We start from the raw sequence: 20873 nt of genomic DNA on the forward strand, positions 1-20873 counted from the left end.
CAATCTCCAGAAGGGTGCATCTGTCGGACGTTAACCGGCTGCTAACGTTTTGTGCAAAAATAGTCGCAATAAGAAGAATAAATATAAAAAAACTGCTACAAAATCCGGGAGCCCGCAACACAGCGGCCATCACGTACGGCGCCATATCACATGTGTGTGTGTGTGTGTGTGTGTGTGTGTGTGTGTGTGTCTCTCTGTGTGTGTGTCTGTGTGTGTGTGTGTGTGTCTCTGTGTGTGTGTGTGTGTGTCTCTGTGTGTGTGTCTCTGTGTGTATGTGTGTGTGTGTCTCCTGTAGATTAGTTACAGATTAACATAGTTCTTTAAGTGCTACTGTGCCTTTAAGAACTCTCTACAGCCGCTGCTGCTTGTCCTCTCCTGTGCATGTGTACTCGTACTTAAAGTGTGTCCCTCTAGTTGTTGTTGTTGTTGTTGATTAGAATCCAGTCAGGATGGACTAAGCTCCTCCCTCTCCGCTGGGCGTTCTCGTCCCTCAGTGATGTCTCGTAGGAGTTCTCGCCTGATGTCCTGCGGCTACTACAACTCAGACGACGAATCAGATTCCAGCACCGTGACGACCATCTCGTACCGCGAGAACTCTGTGAGGTACGTGTGTGTGTGTGTGTGTGTGTAAGCGACCTTTGACCCCTCCATCCGGTTTTGTTTGTCATCGTCAGGGTAATCAAGAGGAAGGTGGGGTCCATAGCCCGCCTCCCTCCCCCTCATCAGGACCATCAGATCCTTGGGCCCCGCGGGTCTCAGTCCGTCTCCGCTGAGCCTGCAGGCCGAGGCCCCCATGGGGCCCCTCGCCCCCACCACGTCCCCCCCTCGGACCCCCCTGTTCCTGCGGCCCGGACGCAAGGAGCTGAGTCAGAGCGCCCTGGACAGCTCGGTGTACTCGTCCTCCGACGGGCCTCGAAGGAAGACCCCCACCACCAAGACCACCAAGACCACCAGGACCACCGGGACCACCGGGACCACCGGGACCAGTGGGGCTCCCAGTGCTGCATACTGGGACAGAATCAGATGTGCCTTCTATACTCTAATGCAGGGCTATTCAACTTCAGTAGCAAGTGGGCCAAATAAGAAAATCACAGGGGGTGTGAGGGCCGCACAGAATATTGATGAGTTGTTGACGGGGGTGCTAGTGAGAGTCGCGCGAGCCGAGAAGGATTGTTGACGGGGTGCTAGTGAGAGCGCGCGAGCCGAGAAGGATTGTTGACGGGTGCTAGTGAGTCGCGCGCGAGCCGAGAAGGATTGTTGACGGGGGGGGCGCGCGCGAGCCGAGAAGGATTGTTGACGGGGGTGCTAGTGAGAGGCGCGAGCCGAGAAGGATTGTTGACGGGGGGGTGCTAGTGAGAGTCGCGCGGGCCAGAGTTAAACTCAAGCGGGCCGCATGCGGCCCGCGGGCCGCTAGTTGAAGAGGCCTGCTCTAATGGGTGTGTGTGTGAGTGTGTGAGTGTGTGCGTGTGTGTGTGTGTGTGTGTGCTCGTGATAACCTTATTGTCTCTTTTGTTTTCTATAGGCTCCGCCTCCCAGACGGCTGCTGCATTAAAGGCACAGTTCACCCTTCTGACAGCTCCAGGTGAGTGTGTGTGGGTGTGTGAGCGTGTGAGTGTGTGAGTGTGTGTGTGTGTGTCTGTGTGTGTGTGTGTTGTGTGTAGGGTTGGGTACCGGAAACCGGTGCCAATGTGGTACCGGTTCCAATACAACCGGTATTACCCGGACCGAAACGCAACGCACATTCCGGTGCTTCTTTCCGGTGCCTGAGCCGATTGAAATTGAAAAAAACTATTGTTGTGAACTTCTGTGGTGACTCCGCCCTGTCAGCAGGTCACGAGCCTCTCATATGTAACTCTGACAGCGGAGGCTGCGCCGTGTGCAGTGTTGCCAGGTCCGCGGTTTTCCCGCGGAATTGGGCTACTTTTGAAGTGTTGCCGCGGGTTGAATTTCTTGTCCGCTGGTTCGGGTAGACCTATTTTGCATGCAAATTACATGAATATCTTTAAATAAAAATCCATATTTTAAATGAAATAATTTATTTCTACCCAAATCCTACCAAACTGAGTCCAGATCAGCACGTACACACATGGACATGGGACACGCCCACATACACACGCACCTCAAGCTCTCGCCGCTCTCAGTCTCCCGCGACCCGCTCGATCCCAACTCTGGTCTGGTAGTTAGTGTAGCGAGCTACACTGGAGAAACATGCCACCCGGTAAGTGGGCTAAATACGGAAGAAATATACGAAGAATGGGAAAGTGAAAACGGAATTAAAGAATGGATAGAACGTGTGGCTGGGGATGATACCAAAGCTTTTGTCGGTACTGCAAAACCGAGATTCGTAGCACCACAGTGATCTCCAAAACCACAGCAAAACGGGAAACACACTCCAAATGTTGCCCCGTTCTCCAGTTGTCGAGTGCGTACATTGTTTGAACTATAAGTATATGATAAAAATATAGTGAAGCAACATAAGGTGTTTCAGTTGAAATAAGGTATTGCATTAACTACAGTAAATGCATATGAAGTAAAAACAGTACATTCATGTTGTCCAGGCAGGGAGGAAGAGAGAAAAGGGAAGAGAAAGCCTCAAGACAAAGCAACAGGTTAGTTTGTCCGTCAGTGAATTGGTCTACACCTTCACAGAGCTATATTTTATTTATGATAATATACTGTATCTAATTACACAAGGCCATTTTAGGACCTAGGTGAAATAACTGTTTCGGGAAAACTGCTTTTAATGTTGGCATACTCACCATTTGTTGTTACTTTGTAGATATTACAATACATTTGGCAATGATAGCAATGCTGTTGGACTTTAAAAGCAGTGTATATGGTTTGGCACAGGCATATTTTGAGTTCTGATATTGGGCTTGTTTTTTGGGCTTGTTTTATTGGCCATTGGGCTGGTTTGGGCTGGTTTTGTCACACAGACCTGGCAACCCTGGCCGTGTGTGACTGTGAGCCCGTGTGGAGCACACCAGCGTCAGGCTGGACGCGACGGGGAGGCCGTCACCGGTCCCCCTGAACACAGGGAGACCGATGATGACGAGCAGCCGGAACTCAGACTAGTACCGTATCGTTGATTGCAAGTCTTGCATTCATAAAAGTAGGCCAAGAAATAATAAATTAGCCATTATAACCATGCTTAAGCTAGCTCGTAGCTAGCGTTAGCTCGTAGCTAGCGCTAGCTACGAGCGTGACAGTCTGCTAGCAGATGTGTTGATGTCCAGCGGTCCCGGCTGTATACTCGGTGTTACCGGGAATATAATGACGGAGGAATAAAGACCGTGGGGCGTCACTTTGTTTCAGTGTAACTCTCGCTGTCAGAAGCAAAGCTTTATGTGTCACGTGTCATCTTCAGTCCCTCTGATTGGTTGTTCTCTCTGCCCATCAACACAGTGACAGGATTAACCCTATAAAGTCTGCACATGACAATACATATCACATATAATGGAGAACATTGTGTCTGTTAACAGTCTGATATCCGTTGTTGTCGTGCTCCATGATAACGGCTTCTACAGGGAATATGGCCAAAGAGGTTTTTAATGTCCTCATTGTGCGTTTAAAAAAAAGAAGTATCGGTTCAGGCACCGTTTAGGCACCGGTATCGTTTTAAAAGTACCGGTTTAGCACCGGTATCGTTTTAAAAGTACCGGTTTAGCACCGGTATCGGGAAAAACCCAAACTATACCCATCCCTAGTTGTGTGAGTGAGTGTGTGAGTGTGTGTGTGTGGTTTGTGTGTGAGTGTGTGTGCAGCTCATCGTCTTCCTCTTCGTCCTCCAGGTGTCCCCCGGGTGAAGAAGACCTGCGCTGTGCTCTTCCTCCTCTTCATCGCTCTGCTGTGTAAGTGACGTGGAGACATTGAACACATCGTGGATCTCACTGTGATCCACGTGTTCTGACGACGACCTTTGGATCCGCCCCCTTGCGTCCCTATTCGCTGCTGCTCCTTTAAAACGTCTTTGTGTGGTTCTGCTGCAGCTGAAGCCCCGCCCTCAGAGGTTGTGGGCGGGGCTTCTATTCCAAAACAGACATCTCCTCAGAGCGTTGTGCTCTACTTCTTCCCCACGGTTCTCGAATGCGTCTCAGATTTAGAATGTCTCCACATGAAGCGTCCCACCAGGCAGAGGCTCCGCCTCCTCCTCGTGTTCTCAAGGCTCCTCCTCTTTCCTCCAGGTGTTTGGCTCCTCCCTTTTCTGACCTCCTTCGTCTCCCTCGTGGCCGACAGGGAACCGGTTCTCCCTCCTCTTCCTCCTCCTCTTCCACACGTGGTGGTGGTAGGCCGATCATCTTCATCTCCTTCAGAAAGTCCATAAACCATCCAATCGCTACTAAACATTTATTTATATATATATATATTTATATATATATATACATGTGTATATAAATACATATATATGTATTTATATACACATATATACATATACATATGTATATTTATGTATATATATATATTTATATATATAGATATATATTTATATCTATATATAAATACACATATATATATATGTGTATTTATATTCACATTTATATATATTTATATACAAATATCTTTTATGTTTATATTTATACAGGACTGTCTCAGAAAATTAGAATATTGTGATGAAGTTCTTTATTTTCTGCAATGCAATTAAAAAAACAAAAATGTCATGCATTCTGGATTCATTACAAATCAACTGAAATATTGCAAGCCTTTTATTCTTTTAATATTGCTGATTATGGCTTACAGCTTAGGAAAACTCAAATATCCTATCTCTAAATATTAGAATATCATGAAAAAGTATACTAGTAGGGTATTAAACAAATCACTTGAATTGTCTAATTAACTGGAAACACCTGCAAGGGTTTCCTGAGCCTTGACAAACACTCAGCTGTTATAAATCTTTTTTTTTACTTGGTCTGAGGAAATATTAAAATTTTATGAGATAGGATTTTAGAGTTTTCTTAAGCTGTAAGCCATAATCAGCAATATTAAAAGAATAAAAGGCTTGCAATATTTCAGTTGATTTGTAATGAATCCAGAATGCATGACATTTTTGTTTTTTTAATTGCATTACAGAAAATAAAGAACTTCATCACAATATTCTAATTTTCTGAGACAGTCCTGTATATATATCAACATATAAACATGTTTATACGTGAGCTCTGTTTGTTTCAGGAGGAGCAGCTGAAGCAGCAGCTGGCCCAGGTGAGTCAACAACAACAACAACAACAACACACAAGTTGTATATGACCTCTCCTTGTCTCGGCTTCCTTACCTTTTCGTTCTTTTCTTTCCTTTAATATCCTTCCTCTCCTCTCCTCATCTATGCTTCCTTTCCTTTCCTTTCTCTTATGTTCTATCTTTTCTCGTTTCCTCCTGCAGGACTCGAGGGTCCGGCTGGCGGCCGTGGACTCTATGCAGGTCTCCGGTCTGTGGGGGCAGGTGGAGGACCTGGTCCTCAGGGTCCAGGACCTGGAGGCCCAGAATGCAAAGGTGCAGACGCGGAGCCGTCGTCCTGGTCCCGGTCTCTGCGGGTCCTTCTGGACCGCCTGGCGGTAACGGGTTTCCTGTCTCCGCAGCTGTCCCAGGAGTGGTCCTCCGTCCAGATGAGGGCCAGCAGAGACCCCCTGAGCCCGGAGCTCCAGCAGGCCATGGAGGCGTGGCTCAAGGTGGGCGGAGCCTCCGAGTGATGTCATGACTCGTGTTCTCCGTCCTGACGGTCTCGTCCCGCAGCAGGACTCCGCCTGCCGCCGGCCGCTCGCCGACAAGATGGCCGACTTCGCTCTGGAGTCTCAAGGTCGGACACGCCCCCAAATGTGTTGAGACGCGCTTAAAGCAACAGTCACACTCTAGAATATACACTTTTATTAATCCCCAAGGGGAAATTAGTTCTCTGCATTTAACCCATCCTTAGTTATTAAGGAGCAGTGGGCTGCGGTGAAGCGCCCGGGAAGCAACTGGGGGTTCAGTGCCTTGCTCAAGGACACTTCCACTTGCAGCTAATGGGGAGAGCGGGGATCGAACCCACAACCCTGCGGTTGCAGGACGGCCCTCTTACCCCACTGAGCTAAAGCCACCCCATATATATGTGTGTGTGTGTTTCTGTGAGTGTGTCTGTGTGTGTGTGAACATGTGTGTGTGTGTGTGAACATGTGTGTGTGTGTGTGTGTGAACATGTGTGTGTGTGTGTGTGAACATGTGTGTGTGTGTGAACATTGTGTGTGTGTGTGTGAACATGTGTGTGTGTTTCTGTGAGTGTCTGTGTGTGTGAACATGTGTGTGTGTGTGTGAACATGTGTGTGTGTGTGTGTGTGTGAACATGTGTGTGTGTGTGAACATGTGTGTGTGTGTGTGAACATGTGTGTGTGTTTCTGTGAGTGTGTCTGTGTGTGTGTGAACATGTGTGTGTGTGTGTGTGAACATGTGTGTGTGTGTGAACATGTGTGTGTGTGTGAACATGTGTGTGTTTCTGTGAGTGTGTGTGTGTGTGAACATGTGTGTGTGTGTGAACATTGTGTGTGTGTGTGTGAACATGTGTGTGTGTTTCTGTGAGTGTCTGTGTGTGTGTGAACATGTGTGTGTGTGTGTGAACATGTGTGTGTGTGAACATGTGTGTGTGTTTCTGTGAGTGTCTGTGTGTGTGTGAACATGTGTGTGTGTGTGTGTGAACATTGTGTGTGTGTGTGTGAACATGTGTGTGTGTTTCTGTGAGTGTCTGTGTGTGTGTGAACATGTGTGTGTGTGTGAACATGTGTGTGTGTGAACATGTGTGTGTGAACATGTGTGTGTGTTTCTGTGTGTGTGAACATGTGTGTGTGTGTGAACATGTGTGTGTGTGAACATGTGTGTGTGTGTGAACATGTGTGTGTGTCTGTGAGTGTGTCTGTGTGTGTGAACATGTGTGTGTGTGTGTGAACATGTGTGTGTGTTTCTGTGAGTGTGTGTGTGTGTTTCTGTGAGTGTGTCTGTGTGTGTGTGAACATGCGTGTGTGTGTGTGTGTGTGTTTCTGTGAGTGTGTGTGTGTGTGTTTCTGTGAGTGTGTGAACATGTGTGTGTGAGTGTGTTTCTGTGAGTGTGTCTGTGTGTGTGTGTGAACATGTGTGTGTGTGTGTTTCTGTGAGTGTGTGTGTGTGTGTGTGTGTTTCTGTGAGTGTGTGTGTGTGTGAACATGTGTGTGTGTTTCTGTGAGTGTGTGTGTGTGTGTGAACATGTGTGTGTCTGTGTGTGTGTGAACGTGTGTGTGTGTGTGTGTGTGTGTGTGTGAACATGTGTGTGTGTTTCTGTGAGTGTGTGTGAACATGTGTGTGTCTGTGAGTGTGTGTGTGTGTGTGTGTGAGTGTGTTTCTGTGAGTGTGTCTGTGTGAGTGTGTGTGTGTGTGTGTGTGTGTGCAGGTGCCAGTGTGGTCAGCACCAGGTGTTCAGAGACGTACGCTCTCCGCTCTGCGTGTCTGGTTCTGTTCGGGCTCCCTCTCTGGTTCCGGTCCGAGAGCCCCCGGACCGTCATCCAGGTAAAGCCTCTCTGTGTTTGACCTTTGACCCCCGGCCTCGTGTCCACTTCCAGCCCCGTGTTGGGTATCAGAGGACCAGATGGTCATGTGATGAATGAAGCTTCATGATGTCACCCCCCCCCAGGGTTACCCGGACATGCTGCCGGGGCGGTGCTGGGCGTTCCACGGCGTGCAGGGCACCCTGCTGATCTCCCTGTCTCACCCCATCACTCTCACCCACGTGACGCTGGACCACCTGCCGCTCTACAACTCCCCCACCGGCTCCATAGACTCCGCCCCCAAGGACTTTGAAGTCTACGTGAGTGTTCTCGCTCTGGAGAGTCAATACCACTTTAAATTAACACTTCATTCATCTCCACCTCTTCTTCTTCCTGTCAGACCTCTCAGCTTCCGTACTGTCCCTTTAAATGAGTCAGCTGTGTTGTCTCCATACTGTCCCTTTAAATGAGTCAGCTGTGTTGTCTCCATACTGTCCCTTTAAATGAGTTTCTCTCCTCCAGGGGATGAAGGACGAGGAGGACGAGGGAACCCTTCTGGGCTCGTTCACGTACGACGAAGCAGGAGAACCAACGCAGACCTTCAGGCTGCCTGTGAGTCCCAGCTGCAGGACTCAGGACTCAGGACTCGAGCTCCAGAGCCTCTGTTCAAGCTCCTCCTCTCTACTTCCTGCCCCCCCCCCATGCAGAACCCCAGTGGCGAGGTGCACCGCTGTGTGGAGCTGAGGGTCCTCAGTAACTGGGGCCACGTCCAGTACACCTGCCTCTACCGGTTCCGTGTGCACGGAGAGATCGCCGCCACGCCGTGACCAGGGGCGGTTTTTCCTACAGGCGGTATAGGCGGCCGCCTAGGGCGCCATTCAGAGGGGGGCGCAAAAAAATGCGCCTTTTTGCTGGGCAGTTTTTTTTGCACCCCCATCTATATCTCCAACCAATATTTTGACGGCAATGCCAGCTGAAAAAGAAGAAAAAAAACATTAAAGCTGCAAGCAGCGTCGAACGGGTCCTCGCTCATCTGCGCCGGCCGGAGACTCTGGCCGGAGACTCTGGCCGGAGACGCCGGCCAGAGTCTCCGGCCAGAGTCTCCGGCCAGGGTGAGGCTGAGAAGAGAGGAGAAGAGAGGAGAGGAGACTCCGCTCCTCTCCTCTCTTCTCTTCTCTTCTCTGCTGGAAATCACTGCTATATATGCTATATACAAACTCTGTTTCGCTGCTCCGTGACGTCACGACTACGAGCGACGTCACCGCATCAAAGCGCAGACTGTTTCCATGGTGACTCAGTGACGTCACGGAGAATGTCTTGTCCGCGAGCGATTAACATCCGCCAGCTAAATCTGCCAGTAGGTGGCGCTTTGAGTCTGTGAACATATTCATGCATCATGTGTCCCTTCGTGAAGTGTAGACCACGTCATGTAAATTCAATGTAAAAAAAAAAAAGTGATGAAAAAAGGCGGTCACATTATTTTGGGCACAACGAGGGAGTGAATGCACCGTTGATCAGGGGGGCGTGGCCAGAGAGTTCAGCACTGATGTGACATTTTCTCAGGGATTTTGTTCTTTATTTAATGTTTGTTCATTGTTGTGATCTTTGTTCTGTTTATTTGAAAGAAATTCAGTCTTGCAGAGCAAAATAGCGTTTGAAAGTTGAAATCGTTTGCTGCAAAATCGTTTTTGGGGGCCACGAGTGAAGCTCGCCTAGGGCGCCAAATGTGCTAGGGCCGCCCCTGGCCGTGAGGGTCAACGTGAGGGTCAACATGAGGGTCAACATGAGGGTCACCGTGAGGGTCAACGTGAGGGTCACCGTGAGGGTCAACATGAGGGTCAACATGAGGGTCAACATGAGGGTCACCATGAGGGTCAACATAAGGGTCAACGTGAGGGTCACCATGAGGGTCAACATAAGGGTCAACATGAGGGTCAACGTGAGGGTCAACGTGAGGGTCAACGTGAGGGTCACCGTGAGGGTCAACGTGAGGGTCAACGTGAGGGTCACCGTGAGGGTCAACGTGAGGGTCAACATAAGGGTCAACGTGAGGGTCACCGTGAGGGTCAACGTGAGGGTCACTGTGAGGGTCAACGTGAGGGTCAACATGAGGGTCAATGTGAGGGTCAACATGAGGGTCAACATAAGGGTCAACGTGAGGGTCACCGTGAGGGTCAACGTGAGGGTCACCGTGAGGGTCAACGTGAGGGTCAACGTGAGGGTCACTGTGAGGGTCAACATGAGGGTCACTGAGGGTCACCGTGAGGGTCAACATAAGGGTCAACGTGAGGGTCACCGTGAGGGTCAACATAAGGGTCAACGTGAGGGTCACCGTGAGGGTCAACATAAGGGTCAACGTGAGGGTCAACGTGAGGGTCAACATGAGGGTCACCGTGAGGGTCATCGTGAGGGTCAACGTGAGGGTCAATGTGAGGGTCACTGTGAGGGTCACCGTGAGGGTCAACATGAGGGTCACCGTGAGGCCCACCAGGAAGTACATTTCCTGGAAGGTTTACATGAAACTTGGAGGTTGGGGCCAGACCCTGACTGTTAGGCCACGCCTCCTCCTCGGCTGGTTTTATTGCATCATGTGACATTTTTTTAATGAGTATTTAATAATGTTTATTTACAGAGTACTGAGGGAGTGTCTCTGTCTGCCGTCTGGTCGGTGCCGACGTGTTTTTAATGCGACGAATGATCCGATCAGATCTTTGTTCAGGGTCATGAACTCTTCGTCCTCTTCTTCCTCAAAGTGTTGTTCATGCCTCACATGGAGGACGTCCATCGTGAAGACTCGTCTTCATGAAGCCTGTTATCATCAGTCAAACATCAGGAATATTTATAAGATATTTCTATCTTTTTATATTAAATTATTTATAATCTGTTTAATACGAGGCGTCGGTGCCGCTGTGGATCCAACGTCTTTAGGACTTTAAAGCACTTTAAACACGAAGTGTAATATAATTTCTGATGAACATTCCCCTCCACTCATACGCACTCATATTCACTCATAATCACTAATAACCTCCACATGCTCATTGACGTCGACTGTTCTCACACAGTATTGATTACTTCTGATTTAATAAATATGAACTGAAGATACACTGTCGTTTCATTTATTGTCATAAAAAGTCATTTTATTCCAGATGTTGCTCATGGCACAGAATATCTCACATAATAACCTTTATGAACAATAACTATCACGTAACTTAGCTATGTAACGTAACGATTAACCGATGAAAACATAGTTATGAATATTAGATTATATTTCTGCCATTGAATCCTTGTAGTACCATATTACCCCACTAGAGAGCTTGTAGTACCATGTTACCCCACTAGAGAGCCTGTAGTACCATGTTACCCCACTAGAGAGCTTGTAGTACCATGTTACCCACTAGAGAGCTTGTAGTACCATGTTACCCCACTAGAGAGCATGTAGTACCATGTTACCCCACTAGAGAGCTTGTAGTACCATGTTACCCACTAGAGAGCTTGTAGTACCATATTACTCCACTAGAGAGCTTGTAGTACCATGTTACCCCACTAAAGAGCTTGTAGTACCATGTTACCCCACTAGAGAGCTTGTAGTACCATGTTACCCCACTAGAGAGCTTGTAGTACCATGTTACCCCACTAGAGAGCTTGTAGTACCATATTACCCCACTAGAGAGCTTGTAGTACCATGTTACCCCACTAGAGAGCTTGTAGTACCATGTTACCCCACTAGAGAGCTTGTAGTACCATGTTACCCCACTAGAGAGCTTGTAGTACCATGTTACCCCACTAGAGAGCTTGTAGTACCATGTTACCCCACTAGAGAGCTTGTAGTACCATGTTGCCCCACTAGAGAGCTTGTAGTACCATGTTACCCCACTAGAGAGCTTGTAGTACCATGTTACCCCACTAGAGAGCTTGTAGTACCATGTTACTCCACTAGAGAGCTTGTAGTACCATGTTACCCCACTAGAGAGCTTGTAGTACCATGTTACCCCACTAGAGAGCTTGTAGTACCATGTTACCCCACTAGAGAGCTTGTAGTACCATGTTACCCCACTAGAGAGCTTGTAGTACCATGTTACCCCACTAGAGAGCTTGTAGTACCATGTTACCCCACTAGAGAGCTTGTAGTACCATGTTACCCACTAGAGAGCTTGTAGTACCATGTTACCCACTAGAGAGCTTGTAGTACCATGTTACCCCACTAGAGAGCTTGTAGTACCATGTTACCCCACTAGAGAGCTTGTAGTACCATGTTACCCCACTAGAGAGCTTGTAGTACCATGTTACCCCACTAGAGAGCTTGTAGTACCATGTTACCCCACTAGAGAGCTTGTGGTACCATGTTACCCCACTAGAGAGCTTGTAGTACCATGTTGCCCACTAGAGAGCTTGAAAATTATGCCCCACCATGAGAGCTTGTAGTACCATATTACCCACTAGAGAGCTTGTAGTACCATGTTACCCCACTAGAGAGCTTGTAGTACCATGTTACCCCACTAGAGAGCTTGTAGTACCATGTTACCCCACTAGAGAGCTTGTAGTACCATGTTACCCCACTAGAGAGCTTGTGGTACCATGTTACCCCACTAGAGAGCTTGTAGTACCATGTTACTCCACTAGAGAGCTTGTAGTACCATGTTACCCCACTAGAGAGCTTGTAGTACCATGTTACCCCACTAGAGAGCTTGTAGTACCATGTTACCCCACTAGAGAGCTTGTAGTACCATGTTACCCCACTAGAGAGCTTGTAGTACCATGTTACCCACTAGAGAGCTTGTAGTACCATGTTACCCCACTAGAGAGCTTGTAGTACCATGTTAGTCCACTAGAGAGCTTGTAGTACCATGTTACCCACTAGAGAGCTTGTAGTACCATGTTACCCCACTAGAGAGCTTGTAGTACCATGTTACCCACTAGAGAGCTTGTAGTACCATGTTACCCCACTAGAGAGCTTGTAGTACCATGTTACCCCACTAGAGAGCTTGTAGTACCATGTTACCCCACTAGAGAGCTTGTAGTACCATGTTACCCACTAGAGAGCTTGTAGTACCATGTTACCCCACTAGAGAGCTTGTAGTACCATGTTACCCCACAAGAGAGCTTGTAGTACCATATTACCCCACTAGAGAGCTTGTAGTACCATGTTACCCCACTAGAGAGCTTGTAGTACCATGTTACCCCACTTGTGATTCTGTACCGGCCACCAGGTCCATATTCAGAGTTTATATCTGAATTCTCAGAATTTATATCAAGTTTGGTTCTTAAAACCGATAAAGTTATTATTGTTGGAGATTTTAATATCCATGTGGATGTTGATAATGATTGCCTTAGTGCTGCATTCATCTCCTTGTTGGACTCGATTGGCTTCTGTCAGAGAGTACAGAAACCCACTCACAGCTTTGGCCACACGCTTGATCTTGTTCTTACTTATGGCGTTGACATTGAGCATTTGAACGCCTTCCCACAGAATCCTCTTCTGTCAGACCACAACCTCATAACTTTTGAATTTATACTACCGGAGTGTACTCCGTTAGTCAAAAGTTTCTACACTAGATGTCTAACTGATAGTGCTGTAGCTAAATTTAAAGAAGCGATTCCTTCTGTATTTGATTCGATACCACGCCTCAATATAACAGAGGACTCCTGGTCTAACTTTAGTCCGTCCCAGATTGATCATCTTGTTGACAGTGCCATAGGCTCTCTGAGAATGACACTGGACTCGATAGCCCTCTGAAGAAGAAGACAGTGAGGAAGAGGAGGTTTGCTCCTGGTATAACCCTCAGACCCGCAAACTGAAGCACACGTCACGAAAGCTTGAACGCATATGGCGTTCAACTAATCTCGAAGAATCCCGCTTAGTTTGGCGAGATAGTCTTAAAACATATAAGAAGGCCCTCCGTAATGCCAGAGCAGCCTATTACTCATCAATAATAGAAAAAAATTAAAACAACCCCAGGTTTCTCTTCAGCACTGTAGCCAGGCTGACAGAGAGTCACAGCTCTGTGGAGCCGAGCATTCCTATAAACCTTAGTGGTAATGACTTTATGAACTTCTTTAATGAAAAGATTTTAACTATTAGGACAAGATTAATAATCTCTTGCCCATAACCAGTGCCAATCTGTCCTCAAGTGGAATGGCCTTGGAAACCGCTGTATGCCCTGGTGTATATTTGGAGGATTTTCTCCTATCAACCGTGACCAATTATTTTCAACGGTTTCTACTTGAACACGTCTACCTGTCTCTTGGACCCCATCCCGACGAGGCTGCTTAAAGACGTTTTGCCTTTAATTGGCGGCTCTCTATTAGATATTATCAATGTGTCTCTGCTAACAGGCCACGTACCACACTCCTTCAAGGTGGCTGTTATTAAACCTCTCCTGAAGAAGCCCACTCTGGATCCAGAGGTATTGGCTAACTACAGACCGATCTCTAACCTCCTTCCTCTCCAAGATCCTTGAGAAAGTGGTCGCAAATCAGTTGTGCGACTTTCTACATCATAATAGTTTATTTGAGAAATTTCAATCAGGATTTAGAAAACACCACAGCACCGAGACGGCACTGGTGAAAATTACAAATGACCTCTTAATGGCAGCAGATAAAGGACTCCTCTCTGTCCTGGTCTTGTTAGACCTTAGTGCTGCATTCGACACCATTGACCATGACATCCTGTTACAGAGACTGGAGCAGTCGATTGGCATTTCAGGCACGGCACTAATTTGGTTTAAATCCTATTTATCAGATCGATCTCAGTTTGTATTTGTAAACGATGACGCCGATAACCACCAACGTTAATCACGGAGTTCCACAAGGTTCTGTGCTTGGACCAATTTTATTTACCTTATACATGCTTCCTTTGGGCAATATTATCAGGAAACACTCCATAAACTTTCATTGTTATGCAGATGACACTCAACTATATTTATCGATAAAACGAGAGGAGAGCAACCAACTCTGTAAAATTCAAGCATGTCTTAAAGACATAACAACATGGATGACCTGCAACTTCTTGATGTTAAACTCAGACAAAACCGAAGTAATTTTAATCGCCCTGAGCATCTCAGAGATCAATTATCTGGTGATGTGGATTCTGTAGACGGCATTGCCCTGGCATCCAACACCACTGTAAAGAATCTTGGCGTTATCTTTGATCGGGACTTGTCCTTTAACTCCCACGTAAAGCAAATCTCAAGGACTGCATTCTTTCATCTACGTAATATTTCAAAAATCAGGCACATCTTGTCTCAAAAGATGCAGAAAATTGGTTCACGCGTCACATTTCGAGACTGGATTACTGCAACTCCTTATTAGCAGGCTGCTCTAATAAATCTCTTAGGTCCCTCCAGTTGATCCAGAATGCTGCAGCTCGTGTTCTCACTAAAACTAAGAAAAGAGATCACATCACTCCTGCACTAGCTGCTCTGCACTGGCTCCCAGTAAAATCAAGAATCACTTTTAAAATTCTTCTCTTAACCTACAAAGCCTTGATTGGTGATGCTCCATCATATCTTAAGGAGCTTGTCGTACCATATTGCCCCACTAGAGAGCTACGCTCACTAAATGCGGGACTACTTGTAGTTCCTAGAGTCTTAAAAGTAGAATGGGAGCCAGAGCCTTTAGTTATCAAGCTCCTCTTTTATGGAACCAGCTTCCAATTTCAGTCCGGGAGGCAGACACAGTCACCTCGTTTAAGAGTAGACTTAAGACCTTCCTCTTTGACAGAGCTTATAGTTAGGGCTGAATCAGGTTTGCCCTGGTCCAGCCCCTTGATATGCTGCTATAGGCTTATAGCTGCCGGGGACGTTTAGGATGCACTGAGTACCTATCTCCTCTTTTTCTCTCCTTAAGGATGAATTTTCATCTCTCAATCACACGTTACTAACTCTGCTTTCTCCCGGAAGTCCTTTTGACTTTACGTCTCATGGGGTCATCGGACCCTATGAGACGGCATAGATCTATCTGCCTGATGGATCGTCTGGGTCGTGGAATTCCTGCTCATGACTACGCCACTGTCCTGTTGAGACTCGCCACTCCTCCTCCCCACCGCCATCTGCCTGATGGATCGTGGAGGTCTCCATCGTGGAATATGCCTACTATGAACTATTCATACACTCTGTCATATTCATTGAATGTATTTTAACTCTAAATCTGTCCTTCTGTACACATTACATCTATTGCATCTGTCCATCCTAGGAGAGGGATCCTCCTCTGTTGCTCTCCTCCAGGTTTCTTCCCTTTTTTTCCCCCTGAAGGGTTATTTGGGAGTTTTTCCTGGTCCGATGTGAGGTTTTGGGGCAGGGATGTCTATGTGTACAGATTGTAAAGCACTCCGAGACAAATTTGTAATTTGTGAAATTGGGCTATACAAATAAACTGAATTGAATTGAATTGAATAGAGAGCTTGTAGTACCATGTTACCCCACTAGAGAGCTTGTAGTACCATATTACCCCACTAGAGAGCTTGTAGTACCATGTTACCCCACTAGAGAGCTTGTAGTACCATGTTACCCCACTAGAGAGCTTGTAGTACCATGTTACCCACTAGAGAGCTTGTAGTACCACGTTACCCCACAAGTAGCCCTCACTAGAGGCAGGGCTACTTGTGGTCCCTAGAGTCTAAAGTAGGAGGAGCCAGAGCCTTCAGGTATCAAGCTCCTCCTCTTTTCTGAACCAGCTCCACCTTCAGTCCTTTCCTCTAGTCTGAGAGTTAGACCTGAACCAGGTCACACGACCTCTTTATGTCCTCTGTTCTCTGGTGAAGGTTTCTCACCTTTTTTTACCCTCAATTTTTGTTCTTCTATTTTTTTAATTGTTCCTGATCTGATGTGAGGTCAAAGGTCAAAGGTCAGGGCGTCTCTGTGTACAGACTGTAAAGCCCTCTGAGCGGAGTGATTTGTGGCTGTACAAAATGAAGTGAACTGAAGAGTCTGAGTTCGTCGTGACCTTGAAACACAACAGGGTTGTTTTTGGTCCTTCATTAGATGCCTCCTCCTCCCTTAGTTAACTCCTTCATTAGATGCCTCCTCCTCCCTTGCATCACCTGTTTACTGAACATTGCATCACGGCGTTCAGCTGCTGGAGGCAGAGCGACCCCAGAGGAACTGACATGGGATCAGATCCTCCTTCTTTAACGTGAAACCCAACGAGCCCCGAGTGCGTCGCTATGAACTCTGGGAAGACGAGACCCCGAGGAGGTCATCGGCGTGGGACGCGTATGAAAGTCTTCCTCCCGCGTCCCGCAGCCGGAGCCCTCCTCTCTCGTCCAATCGCTGCTCAGGAGCCACTAATTGGCGCGAGGGTCCAATCCCAGCGCGGGTTTGGACCCCAGGTCCCGGAGCAGCGTGTTCATAAGGACGGAGTCGGGGCGCTGGCTCCAGACACCGCCACGACTCCTCCTCCGTCAGCCCGTCGCCACCATGTTCAACGCCACGGCCGCCAACGCCACGGCCGGGCCGGCCGGCCCCCCGCCGTGGTACCAGTTCCCCGTGTGCGCCGCGGCGCCGTGGGCCTTCGTGTTCTACTTCGGGGTCAAGGTGCTCAACCTGGCGGTCGGGGCGCCGGGCAACGCGCTGGTCATCTGGAGGATCGGCAGCGGGCGCAGCGACGCGACCACGTCCGACGTCTTCATCCTCAACCTGGCGGTGCTGGACGGGTTCTTCTGCCTCATGACGCCGGTGGACATGGGGAACCGGCTGCTGCTGGACGACCAGCGGGTCTGGTACCTGCAGAGGTTCTCCTACGGGCTCAAGGACCTGGCGCCGCTGTTCCTGGTGAGTCCTGGTACTAGACCTCCTGGTACCAGACCTCCTGGTGCCAGACCTCCTGGTACCAGACCTCCTGGTACTAGACCTCCTGGTGTCAGACCTCCTGGTACTAGACCTCCTGGTGCCAGACCTCCTGGTACCAGACCTCCTGGTGCCAGACCTCCTGGTACTAGACCTCCTGGTACCAGACCTCCTGGTGTCAGACCTCCTGGTACCAGACCTCCTGGTGCCAGACCTCCTGGTGCCAGACCTCCTGGTACCAGACCTCCTGGTACCAGACCTCCTGGTACCAGACCTCCTGGTACCAGACGTTTATGTTTAAGTTTATATATTTAATCTTGTCGTCTGCAAAATATTTCTGGACTCAAATTCTGTTTGAATATTTTTAATTTGCTTTTTTTACTTTTTCTTTTGGTCCTGGTCTCCTGGTCCCGTTCTCCCTGGTCTTGTTCTCCTGGTCTCCTGGTCCTGGTCCCGTTCTCCCTGGTCTTGTTCTCCTGGTCTCCTGGTCCTGGTCCCGTTCTCCCTGGTCTTGTTCTCCTGGTCCCGGTCTCCTGGTCCAGGTCTGCATCTGCCTGGACCGCTACGTGGCCGTGGTCCACCCGCTGCTCTTCACGAGGATCCGGGGCAACGCGGTCCGCGTGGCGGCCTCGGCGGCGGTCTGGGTCCTGGTTCTGGTCTACGGCCTCGCCAAGTCCACGCTGGGCGTGGCGAGCGTGAGCGAGGTGTTCGGCGCCGCCGTCCTGTCCGCCCTCTGCGTGATGCTGTTCTGCAACGTGGCCGTGGTCTGGGCGCTGCGGCGCTGCGTGGCGGGGAAGGAGGCGCTGCACCCGGTGAAGAGGAGGGCGCTGCGCACCGTGCTGACGGCGCTCGCCATCGTGGTGGCGCTCTACCTGCCGCCCGTGGCGCTCATGCCCTTCGCCTCCTACTACGGCTTCGTGGTGTTCCGCTGCCGGGTCAGCGTGTCCGTGTTCGCCATCATGGACCTGAGCTGCAGCGTGGAGCCGCTGCTCTTCATCGCCAGGAAGGACCGCGCGGGCGGCGGCGGCGGGTGCTGCGGGCGCCATTTGCCCGGGGACCACGCCCCCGAGCTGTGACCACGCCCCCTAGATGTGACCACGCCCCTCTGGAGGGACCGATGTGCTCCTATAGGCCACGCCCCCGAGCTGTGGCCACGCCCTCGAGGCGTCGTTTCCTTACGTTCTGGTTTATCTTTTCCAAATAAAGAGTCCGCTGCCTCCGATTCATTTATATTTCACATTTAAAGTCAGAATGTCAATTAATTCGTTTTTAGAACTTTTATATTCATTTTACATTTAAATCAAACCTCGGAATGTTTTTCACAATTTGACCGACAACGTTAAAATTAGATCTCATAAATATCTAAAAGAGGCCCATGTAGAAGCCACACACACACACACACACACACCACCACCTCCTCCTCCTCCTCCTCCTCCTCCTCCAGACTCTCCCGGCTGGCTTCAGGCCCGTCCTCTGAGGTCACGTATCCGGGGTACGTGGGGCTCAACCGGGCCGGGGGCCGCGCGGCGCCCCCTCCTGGCGAGGGGAGGAACAGGGGGATCAGCTTGGCGTGAGCGTAGTCGATCTCGAAGCCCTCGAGATCAGCCCCGCCTCCAGGAGCCTCGCCGCCTTCCGGGCCGCCAGCACCAGGCCCTCGTAGTCCTCCGTCTCCAGGCGGAACACGTCCGAGGTCAAAGGTCGGCGCGGGACGAGCACGGTGAAGCCGGGGGAGTTGGGGAAGGGGGTGAGGAAGGCCACGTGGCCCTCGTCCTCCCACACGCGCCACTGAGGCTCCTCCCCCCGGACGATGCGCGGGAACAGGCCCGGGTGGGCTGGGTCGGCCCCCAGGAAGCTGAGGTCGGGGGCGCCGTCCGGCAGCCCGGCCCGGATCCTGGTCTGGACCTCAGTCAGCCGGGAGTCGCTCCACCGGGTGGCGGTTCTGGAGGTGCAGTAGCCCGGGTCCAGGGCGTTGTGCTCCTCCTCTCCCGCCAGGTGGGGGCGCCACTCTGCACCGATACCGTGAAGAGGGAGGACGCTTATCTGAAAGGAAGGTCAAACTACACACACACATATATATATATGTATGTATGTATATATATATATATACATACATATAAATAGACATATATAATATATACACTACCGTTCAAAAGTTTGGGATCACCCAGACAATTTCGTGTCTTCCATGAAAAAGCACACTTTTATTTATCAAATGAATATAAAATATAGTCAAGACATTGACAAGGTTAGAAATAATGATTAATATTTGAAATATTAATTTTGTTCTACAAACTTCAAGCTCAAAGGAAGGCCAGTTGTATAGCTTATATCACCAGCATAACTGTTTTCAGCTGTGCTAACATAATTGCACGGGTTTTCTAATCAGACATTAGTCTTCTAAGGCGATTAGCAAACACAATGTACCATCAGAACACTGGAGTGATCGTTGATGGAAATGGGCCTCTATACACCGATGGAGATATTTCATTAGAAACCAGACGTTTCCACCTAGAATAGTCATTTACCACATTAACAATGTAGAGAGTGTATTTATGATTGATTTAATGTTATCTTCATTGAAAAGAACAGTGCTTTTCTTTGAAAAATAAAGACATTTCTAAGTGATCCCAAACTTTTGAACGGTAGTGTATATATAAATACATATGTAATATATATACTCATATATAATATATATATACATACAAATATAAAGATATAATATATAAATATATAATATATATATATATATATGGATGTATGTATATATATATATAATATATATATATACATACATACATACATATATATTATATATATATACATATATATAAATAGACATATATAATATATATATAAATACATATATAATATATATACTCATATATAATATATATATACATACATATATAAAGATATAATATATAAATATATTATATATATATATATAGATATAAAAAAACACAAAACATACCGAAACACGACTTGCAAAATAATAATAAATAAAAAGAACACAGATAATTGCACTTGCACTTAAAGAGCTTCTAAAAACACTGTTTCCTATCGGCAAGCAGAGATAAAGCTCTGGATTTGGCCCCTGGAGGTGACGAGCAGCAGCTGAAGCGGTCACAACCTTTCATGGAATCCAACGCCCGTAAAGGAAGGAAGGTCAAACTACACACACATATATATATATGTATGTATGTATATACATATATATACATATATAATATATATACTCATATATAATATATATATATACATACATATATAAAGATATAATATATAAATATATAATATATATATATAAATACATATATAATACACATACTCATATATAATATATATATATACACATACATATAAATATATAATATATATACATATATATATACATACATAATATATGTATACATTATATATATACATATAATATATATATACATATATATAATATTATATATATATATGTATAAGAAGTAGTTTCTAGAAGCTGTGTTGACCCCCTCACCTGGGCGGGCCGGTCCTCGTGGGGCCGGCTCACCAGAGCACACCTGCGCACCCCGAGCAGCGCACACAGCAGCTCGGCCGCTGCGCGCGCCGCCAGCAGCCAGGA

At 47.7% G+C, this 20873-nt stretch overlaps 2 protein-coding genes across 2 annotated transcripts; both read left to right on the forward strand.

Annotated features, from left to right (window-relative positions):
* Positions 1–707: 707 nt before the first annotated feature.
* Positions 708–8574, forward strand: sun2 (Sad1 and UNC84 domain containing 2). Its single transcript, XM_056410239.1, has 12 exons — positions 708–1070; positions 1523–1582; positions 3792–3851; positions 4185–4285; positions 5167–5196; positions 5374–5484; positions 5571–5660; positions 5725–5788; positions 7385–7500; positions 7625–7798; positions 8001–8090; positions 8186–8574. The coding sequence occupies exons 1-12, from the start codon at positions 794–796 to the stop codon at positions 8303–8305; spliced, it is 1293 nt and encodes a 430-aa protein (XP_056266214.1). The 5' UTR covers positions 708–793; the 3' UTR covers positions 8306–8574.
* Positions 8575–16019: 7445 nt separating this feature from the next.
* On the forward strand, positions 16020–18424 carry LOC130190522 (somatostatin receptor type 5). Its single transcript, XM_056409972.1, has 2 exons — positions 16020–17245; positions 17803–18424. Exons 1-2 carry the CDS (start codon positions 16892–16894, stop codon positions 18334–18336), a joined length of 888 nt encoding a protein of 295 aa, XP_056265947.1. The 5' UTR covers positions 16020–16891; the 3' UTR covers positions 18337–18424.
* The last annotated feature ends 2449 nt before the right edge of the window (positions 18425–20873 follow it).

The sequence above is a fragment of the Pseudoliparis swirei genome, chromosome 24, assembly GCF_029220125.1.
Source record: "Pseudoliparis swirei isolate HS2019 ecotype Mariana Trench chromosome 24, NWPU_hadal_v1, whole genome shotgun sequence".
Taxonomy (NCBI): domain Eukaryota; kingdom Metazoa; phylum Chordata; class Actinopteri; order Perciformes; family Liparidae; genus Pseudoliparis; species Pseudoliparis swirei.